This window comes from Gavialis gangeticus, unplaced genomic scaffold (assembly GCF_001723915.1).
Source record: "Gavialis gangeticus isolate Ggan-Ray unplaced genomic scaffold, GavGan_comp1, whole genome shotgun sequence".
In the NCBI taxonomy this organism is placed as follows: Eukaryota; Metazoa; Chordata; order Crocodylia; family Gavialidae; genus Gavialis; species Gavialis gangeticus.
The window spans coordinates 9,760,684-9,770,703 of NW_017729008.1; the positions used below are offsets into that span (position 1 = coordinate 9,760,684).

Here is a 10,020-nt window from a genome sequence, read left to right on the forward strand (position 1 = left end):
GGCGGGGTAGGGATGAGGCAGACTCAGTTGCATAGGGCAGGCAGTGGCAGCTCCAGGAGGGGTGGCTACGGGGGGGTTACAGGAAGTTTTAGAAAGGCTATAGCCCCACAAACTCCCCCCACCCCACCCCAAGAGCCGCCCTGCTTGGTGAACCAGGGCTCTCAAGGGAAAGGCAGCAGAGCAAAGTACCCCGAGCAGGGGCGGTGCTAGGGGGAGGCTATAGCCCCCCCACACAATTCCCTGTAGCCCTCCCATAGCCACCTTTCCCAGTACCACTGCTGCTGCTTCCTGACCTGCACAGCTGAGTCTGCCCCATCCCCAGCCCTTCCCTGCCCGCTATGAGCTCAGCCCTGGCCCAGAACCACACTCCCCTCCCCCATGCCTGGAAAAGGCTAGTGCAGCCCCTGGCCCCAAGCCCTCAGCGGGCAGCCCGCTATAGCACCACGCACAAACCGGGGGGGGGGGCACACATGCCCCCTACACATCCCTCAGGGGTGCACATAGTGGCAGGGAGCCACCCTTACTCTCCAGCCCTTTAATCAAGTTAGTTCACACTTTGCAGAGTAATGACACTGTTCTAATTTAAGTGTCACCACCATAACAAGGCAAGAAAAAAAATTAATTCTGTTCCAAAGTTCCTTTGTACATAATAGCACATATACCGCTTTACATACATGAACATAAAGTTACTGTGAACATCTTAAGCATTAGCTGTAGCACAAAAAAAAAAAAGAGAACCTATTGATGTCCTCTGGGTTATTTTCCAGATCTAAGCAGAGGAAGGGAATAAAGTGAAAAAAATGCATGCTGGTCACCAGACCCTTTAACTCAACTATGCATTTATGTAAGATACATCTTTGAAATAAAATAAAAAAGTTCTCTGCCTTACAAACAAAAAGCTCAATTTCTGCTGCTAGAATTATTTATATTAATTTTGTATTAAACACTGTGTGTTTTTAGATAGTGTGGAAGCCTAGAGCTTTGAAAGAATGCTGTAGGAAAAGGAAATAAAAATAACCTTTGTATAGTGTATATATCCTTTATCAAATTACTTAAAATCCTTCTCTCTGTATACTTTTCTGCACCCTAATACTAAAAAGCTTATAAAAGTATTTTGTTTATAGTTGAAAGACTTAAAGCATATGCAGAATCCTGAAATACTTGTGCTTTAAATGACAAAAAGAACAAGTTGAAATCTATTCCATTTCTCTCCATTTCAGGTAAGTCAAGCTTAAAGTTGGTACAAAGATGCAAACATTTGTACAACAGTCACAAACTAAGCAAAACAAAGCATACATCACTAAATACTGCAGTCAATAAGTAATATTTATTTTTTTTAAACTTAAATTATGCAAGATTTACAAACCACTTCAATTATTTTATCTGATATCTTGCCAATGACAGTGGCACCACACATGACATCCAACAATGAGGTTAAAAAGTCTCAGGATTTTAAGTCAGCCACAAATCTCTACAGATTAAATGTGGAAGGTTTCGCTGACCCATAGGGGTTGGCTTGATTACACTGGGGTTAAGTTAAGCTTGCTTAAAACCAGGTTGTTGTTTTTTTCAACTGCAATTAATAAAAAAATAATTTAATATGCAAATGTACATTTACAGGGCACTCTGCAAACAGATTAGCTTACTAGTGCTGAAGCTATGGCTCACTGGACAGATCTGACCCATGGAGCCATGTCATCCAGCCCACAGGGTTTCTCATGAATCTAGAAATTTGGCAGTGGGGGAGTGGTGGCAGTGGAGGTGATGGCAGCATTAATTGCCACAGCTTGGGCCAGTGTGTTCCCCCACTGCCAAATTTCCAGACCTGTGGAATGATGCAGCCCCACTCACTAGCACACTGGGTCAATTTGGCACATGGTGTTTCTCCATGGCCACATCACACCCCAGGACTGACCTGTGCACTGACCCCACTCATGGAATCCAGCCCACAGAGTAGCTCAGGAGTTGAGCACCAGTGGATTAGTGCAATCCAGAGTTAGGCAAATCATAAAAGATCAGTTGAGCATATTTGATGCGACTAACCAAATCAATATAAGCGTTGCAGCTGAAACGAAGAAGGGAAGAGCATGATGTCAGAGGTGGAAAGGGAAGATGATTAATAATAGTAGTATTTGAAATTAACTAGGAAGAAGAATCAGAAGAAACAAGTAGAGAGAGGCTAAAAAAGATACAAGTTGTTTAGGGGGTGACTACACCTGAAAGCTTGCGAAGAACTTTTTTCCAACTGTGCAGTTGATCTAATAAAAGATATCATCTCTACCCAAAGAACCTTGCCTGCCACAAGTTGTTTTGGACATTTTAAATTTTATGTTAACTTACGTTCCATGCAATAGTGGATCAAAAGGTGGATGCTGAGCTCCATACACATGTTGGATGCTAAAAAGAGAAGAAAAAAAGTCATCATAAAGCTGATACATTTCTAAAAATATATAAATACAAGTTATTCTTGAGAAGCTGCTCACTAGTAAAGGGAAGTCAAAAAATATTTCAACTGTTTACATTTCAAACTAGAACTCTTGTTCCAAATGAAAGCTGTTACCATATGTACACACCCAACTTAAGCAATTAGCAAAAGCTGTAACATACTACAAGGTAATTTCATGGAAATAAAAGCTGCTTAGATAGGAATCTTGTATTAGCATACCAAGCACACTTTTTAAAGAAAAAATATGTGCGCGCACAGTCAGGTGAATCCCCGTGCATTATCGCACTTAATTAATGTGCATTAAAATCTAGTACTCTATTCTGAGGTACTAGGAAAATGCGCATTAGCCTGCCTTAATGCATATTAAGCGTCACTTAAAACTGCTCTTTAGCTAATGCGCATTAGCCTATCTTAACACACATTAACTAAATAGCAAGGGTTTTTACCAATATTCTAATGCTCATTAAAATAGGTTAATGCACATTAAAGCATGCATGTAGAAATTTATACTGCTTTAAAAAAAGTCCTTCCCTTTTCTGATTCAACACTTCTTGAGGGGGAAGGGGGGGAAGGAGATGAAGCCACTCCAGAAAGATGCCTGTTAAAGAAATTAACCTTATTTTCCTGTACCCAAAGGTGCTATCATATTGGACTTAGTGACCTGAGGAACACTTCATGCTGGAAAGCTTGTCTAAAATCTCTCCCAAACCTTCCACTGGTCCAACAAAAAGATATCAACCCTAATAAACATATTTGCCTCCCACACGTTTCCTGGAGCATCATAGCTACAATATAATTCCAACAAAGCCTCAGCAGTCATAGTAGATGAGGTCAGTCAGTCAGAGACAAAAGATGCAGTATACATAACATGTCATATTAGGGAATAAGAACAATGACAGTATGCAAGCAACAACACATTGAAATAACAGGCTTGTAAACAGAAAAAAAAATACACACATTACCAGGTAGGTGAAATATTAATAACTATCCTTCTCAAAATAAAAGTTTGCTTCCAACTTCAAAAAGGCCTTTGACAAGGTGTCCCATACCATCCTTATAAATAAATTGAGGGGATTTGCCTTAGGTGATTACACGGTAGACTGAGTAGCAAATTGGCTCAAGGGTTGCACTCAGAGGGTGGTAGTGGACAGGTCGGTATCAACCTGGAAAGATATGGGCAGTAGAGTCCCTCAGAGCTCAGTTCTGGGGCCAGTGCTGTTCAACATCTTCATCAGTGATCTGGTTCAGGGGTTGGGAAGCACCCTGTCCAAATTCACGGACGACACAAAATTATGCGGTGCAGCTAACACCCTGGAGAGGAGGAACCAGATCCAGGCTGACCTAGACAGGCTGGGGAAGTGGGCAGAGAACAACAGAATGCAATTCAATAAGAACAAGTGCGCGGTGCCGCATCTAGAGAGGAAGAACTGCCATTGTACCTACAGGCTGGGGGGCGACCTTCTCAGCTGCGCTGAGGCAAAAAAAGATCTTGGAGTCACTGTTGACTCCAGGACGAAAATGAGTCACCAATGTGATGAAGCAGTTGGCAGAGCCAATCGCACCTTGTCATGTATCTGTAGGTGCTTCTCAAACAGGTCCAGGGAGGTGATTCTCCCCCTCTATGCGGCACTGGTCAGACTGCAGCTGGAGTACTGTGTGCAGTTCTGGACACCACAGTTCAAGCAGATGCAGACAACCTGGAGAGGGTCCAAAGAAGAGCCACCCGCCTGATTTGAGGCCTGCAGGGAAGGCCCTACAAGGAAAGGCTAAGGGATCGTACCCTCTTCAGCTTCTCCAAGAGAAGGCTGAGCGGGGACCTTGTGGCGGCATACAAATTCATAAGGGAAGAGCATCAAGAAGTAGGCGACGATCTGTTCACCAGGGCACCCCCTGGAACGACAAGGAACAATGGCCATAACTTTCTAGAGAGAAGGTTTAGGCTGGACATTAGGCGGAAGTTCTTCACGGTCACGGTTGCCAGAATCTGCAATGGGCTCCCAAGAGAGGTGGTGCTCACCCCATCCTTGGGGGTCTTCAAGAGGAGACTAGACAGGCACCTGGCTGGGATCACATGACCCCAGGGTTGGTGACTCTTTTCTTGTCTGCCGGGGCAGGGGGTCAGACTAGATGACCCACAGAGATCCCTTCTGACTATGAATCTATGAAACTTTCAGCTACAGAAACATTTGCTAGAATAAGACTTCAGGGAGAGTAGGGGAAGAGAGGAGAAATGTTGTCTATAATGGATATACTTATACAAACGTTCCTATTAGTAAGCTCATGCCATAGATATACCACTACATGTTCCCTACTGGGTACAGAAATAGCAATATACTCATTTTAAACAAGTACAGGTCTCATGGCAAAGTTCATAGCTTACAACTGATGTTTAATGACATCTGACATAGTACAAGGTCTTCCTGTTACTCAGCATCTTACACAACACAGCTGAAGCAGACTGAAGTACAAAAATAGCTACTATTATTTCTCTCCAGCAAAACCCAGCATGTGAAAATAAAGCATGTGTTATTCTTGCCCAAAAGCTGCAGGCACCTCAAAAGACCTACCTTCTCTCTCCTCTTCTTCAATACCTAAAATGACATCATCAGGCAATGCCTCACACCCTGCTTCCAACAATGTTGATGATTTTCAGCTGTCTGCTTTTCTATATACAAACTATACACGCCTACATAAAAGAACACTACCTAATCAAAACCAGGTGAAGCAAATACTTCAGTGTTGCTTGGGTTTAGTGGTTGGAAGGAGAAAATGCTTCATGGGGGCCTAAAGGCCCCAGTTGAGCAGTCACCATTCTTGGGAAGGCAAGGCAGTGTCGGTAGTAAGAAACACCCTCAAGGACTTTCTGCTTATTAGGAATAACTGCCCCATTCCATCACTCCAAAACAGGGGCAGGAAAAATCCAGGCCACAGGCCTGATGAGGCCCATAGTAAACTATTTCCCAGCAACCTCTGCCCACCTCACTGTTAATAGTTTCCATGGAGACCCCAGCAGCAGCAAGGCTGTGACAGCACAGAGCCAGGGTTTCCATGGAGACTGTCCCCAGAGGCGCTGGCAGGGCACACGGCTCGGCTGAGTAGGGAGCTGCTCCAGGGCCAGGGCTGGGATCTTGCGGCAGGGACAGCGTGGTCTGAACCCGGAGCAAAACTGCTATCCACTGGCTGCCCTCATGCCCTGGGCAGGGGCATGCAGGCAGCGGATCATGGCTCTGCCCCAACTCCAGACCTAGCTGTCACCGCCGCAAGATCCCAGCCCTGGCCCCAGAGCAGCTCCCTGCACAGCCACATGCCCTGCCAGTGCTGCTAGGGTTGATCTCCATGGACACCCTGGCTCTGAGCTGTCATGACCCCACTGCTGTTGGAAGCTGGCTGCAGCAGGGTAGGCAGGGGCTGCTGGGAAAAGGAGTCAAGCAGTGAGCCAGATCCACCAGTTTGCTCACACCTTCTCCAAAGTATGATCACTAACTGGCTGCAGCAGGGTAGGCAGGGGCTGCTGGGAAAAGGAGTCAAGCAGTGAGCCAGATCCACCAGTTTGCTCACACCTTCTCCAAAGTATGATCACTAACTGGCTGCAGCAGGGTAGGCAGGGGCTGCTGGGAAAAGGAGTCAAGCAGTGAGCCAGATCCACCAGTTTGCTCACACCTTCTCCAAAGTATGATCACTAACTTGTGCAATTGCCCCCTTCAGACTGATAAACACTGATAAATTCCCTGCTAGGCTGGTCGTGGAGGGGCCCCCTCCCTAATCAGAGCATCCTGCCAGGGTCTGGCCATGCCCTCCTCAGATCAGCACTGTCCAAGGGACAGGAAGGCTGCTCTAGTGCCCCCAAGCTTCTAGCCTGAGCCACTGCAAGCATGTACCCACATGTCTGGGATGTCTGTACAGTTACAAACTGATCCAGGATAGCCAAGATTAAAAAGCAATGTAAAACCAACTCCAGCTTGGGCAAAGTGCAGCAGCCTGTTGTCATAGCCTGGGAGACCCAAGAATTGTAGCACATGACAACCCCTTAAACCTGGGAAGCTTTACCCTCAGCTCCAATCCGGGGTCATTTCTTCCAGGGACAACTGTTCATTGCACATGTCTGTCCCCAGGCAGTTACCTCCAGGCTTTTGCCTCAAGGTTCTCTATATCAGGGCAACTCTAGTCCTGCATGCACAGAGTCAGATGGATGAACCATCATATATGCAATCATCTTTGCACCCTCCAGCTGCTTCCAGCCTAATGTTTAAAGCCACTAGGCAAGTCAAAAACAAGCAACATCAGTCGCTGCACCTCCAACAAGTCCCTCAAAACAATTGCACATCCCTTAAAACAATGAAATTTCAGTTTATGACATCAAAATAAAGCACTCAGAGGTAAGAGAAGCTCTCTCACTTTGAATGTGACAGTGTGATATGAAGAGGAAGGACCATGAGAAAAGGTCAAAACAACTATATAGGAGGTTGTAGAAACTCGCAAATATCAGCAACTCAATTTGAAGAATTTCTCTGACATCACTAGTTCCCACAGGCTGTGAAGACCAGTTGTTCAGCAGACAAAACCTCTAATGCCAAGGGGCAAGACTGTCCGTGCCCCGAGAAGAACTGCTACTTTATCAGCCAAGGGAAGGAAATCTAGCTGCCCTACTCACTGTCCCATGGTATTAATGTTTGGAGAGCGCTTCAAGACAACTACTTATTTTTATAGCAAGTTAAGGTTTTAGGCAATACAGATTTCATTCTAATTTATAAAAAAATGTGTACCCAATAAGAGTATTTTTCTATTAAGTTTCTTCATTTTTTAAAGAAAAGATCATGGTTGGCAGCATTTGTGTTCCACTTATTTCACTATGAAATCAACAACCCTTTTTCTCTGCCTTTTAACTGCTAGTTAATGGTCTCCTTCACTGCCTGGCTGGCTGCCTAGATCAGTGGTCTCCAAACTTTTTTGATCATGTACCCCTATCAGTAAAAAATTTTGAGCACGCACCCCCAATATATGTATATTTATATTTGCACACCCCTATCAGTAAAAAAAATTTTGAGCATGCACCCCCAATATATGTATATTTATATAAATATAGATATAAAAATAGAAGTTCTAATATTTTCTTCCCGTACCTCAATGGATTGTCTTGCCCACCCCCTTGGGTGCACACACCCCACTTTGGAGACCACTGGCCTAGAAAACAGTCAGGAGCACTGTCAAGGTTGGCCTGAAAAAGCCTTAGACTTATTGAAGATACAAGGAGATTCCTCAAAAAGGAAACCTACAAGCCAACCTAACAGAGTAATTGTGCAGCATTCCCAAGCTGGGAATTTTTAGTTCCCAAGATGACAGAAACAAGCAATGAAGTTTATTTGGGGACAGATCTTCTATTTTTGAAACTGTAGTGTAGACACACCGTGAGATTTCTGTGGGATAACAAGCAATACAGTTCATGGAAAGGCTCGTGGAAGTTCCCCTACAACTCTCACCCATGCAACCAATCGAGAGGCAGGGTTGGGACAGGCTTTCAACAACTCTACTTAGCATGGGTGACAAAAGAGTACTATGCCCTAATAACCCTCACCCTGGCATATGGGCAGCAAAGGGACGGACCAGACAATGCATACAGTATAATGGTGACAAAGTATTTTCTATTACAGCAATAACTCAGGAGACCATATTAAACATTTTGAAATCAGCAAGCCCCAATAACTTGCATCCGGAAATTAGACATGAGCTGGAGAACTGGAGTCTGTTACACGCAGGACATCCAAGAAAGGATCGCGCAAGCCCTCCTAGTTTTATAATCTATGAATTACAATGCACAACTTTCCAGCTAATCTCATATCCTGTATTTACATGTTACTTTTCAGTCCATTCCTTACACATTCTGGCACACCGAGAACCAAGACTCACCAACCTATCCAAAACAACGTCTAGAGCCACTTCCTGCATTTACAGTTATTTTACAATGCTATCCTTTGTACAGACAGTGAATTATTCCCCTCCCTCTGGCAGGTACTCCTCCCCCCTCACAACACTGAATGTCAGCTGCCACCACATTGCCAGTTCTCTTAAGCAGCTGGGTTCCTTCAATGTTCCCCCATCTTCTCGGTCATCTGCAAACAAACTCGATGCTGAAGGCTCAACGCTCAGACACACAGCAGGGCTGTGCAAGCACAGCCGTGGCACCATGTCATTCAGCCCAAAGGCTCCCGCGGGCCTGGAAATTTGGTGGTGGGGGAATGAATGGCTTTTAACATAGCCACTGCTCCTCTGCTGCCAAGTTTCCAAGTCCGGTGCGCGTGCCTGGGATCCAGCCCATAGAGGGTGCCGGCACTGCGAGGGGAACAGCTCCTGCCCTCCTGCAGCTGGGGAAGCCGGCCTCCCCACTGGTGGTGTCCGAACAAACCCAGGCGAATCCTGCGCCGGCTCTCGGCGCCCCGCGGCCGGGGTCCGTGCCGGGACGCTCAAGGCACAAGCTCCACGGGCGCCCGAGCCTCGCACAGCGCGGAGGGCAGGAAGGCACCGACCTCCCCGAGGGCTGCCGGGCACCGGGGCCCCGCGCTCCGGGACGGGCTGGGGCCGAGGCCAGCGCTGCTCCGCTCACCTCCCCGGCACCTTGGCCGCGCTGCGCTTCCAGAACTGCTTGCGGCCGCCGTCGCTCGCCATGTCTGCGCCAGCTCATGCCCCGGCCGCTCGCCCGGGCCGGCCCCGCGGGGCTCACTCCATCCAGCCCCCTGCCCCTAGAGCCAGCAGAGCGCTGCCATGTTGACACCGCGCAACAAATGCTGCCCCCATTGGCCGCCCGAAGCCGGCCTGAGGCTTGACCCAATCAGAAGTAACGTTACTGTCTGGTGGGTGCGAGTCGTCCAATCAGGGCTGTCGTCGGCCCAGAGGGAGCAACAACCCCAGGGCTGCTCTCCCTTTCCCTTTCCCTCCCCCTGGGGGCAGACCCTCGGGCCCGCGTCTGTGCAGTCACTTCGCTGCTAGGATAGGGCACAGTTAAGACGAGGAAGAGCCCGAATGTACCGTCATTGGAGGCAGCTAAATGATGCAACGTAGGCAAAGTCCAAGGCGTTCTTGGCAGGCAAGGTTCTTTGGGTGAATCTGCTATCTATTATTAGACCAACCTACATAGTTGGGAAAAAAATTCTTAGCAAGCTTTCGGGTTTAAAAACCCTTAATCATTTAAGTTGGTCTAATAAAAGATAGCAGATTCACCCAAAGAGCCTTTTCTGCTGGTGTCCTTAGACCAACACAGCTACCACTTACACCCAAGTTACTCTTGGGGAGTTTTAACTGAGTTTTGGGTCTGCTGAGGGCTTGCCTCAACATAAAGAAATGCTTAAGCTTTGATGCCCCAGTTCACACTGGCTCACTGGTGACTTTCATCAAGCAGTATAAAGTAAATCAGAAGACTTATTTCCATACATATTTACACACTTATTTGCAAATTGTTTCAGTGTACAATAGTTTTTCAGCAAATGCAATGCTCTTGAGCTTCCAATACAATATTTTCATATTCAAGACCTTGCAACACTGCTTTCTGGTGAGCTGAAGCAAAGTGGGTGGAGTGAGAGGGT

At 46.5% G+C, this 10,020-nt stretch overlaps 1 protein-coding gene across 1 annotated transcript in view; it reads right to left on the bottom strand.

The window, feature by feature from the left end:
- TBC1D22A (TBC1 domain family member 22A) overlaps positions 1–9,216 on the bottom strand; it is a 559,372-nt gene extending 550,156 nt beyond the window's left edge. Inside the window, exons 1-2 of the mRNA XM_019509364.1 lie at positions 9,045–9,216; positions 2,341–2,397 (exon numbers count right to left, since the gene is read on the bottom strand). Of these exons, the coding sequence (XP_019364909.1) occupies positions 2,341–2,397; positions 9,045–9,106 (119 nt within the window). The 5' untranslated portion in view covers positions 9,107–9,216. The remainder of the gene's footprint in view (positions 1–2,340; positions 2,398–9,044) is intronic.
- Positions 9,217–10,020: the final 804 nt, after the last annotated feature.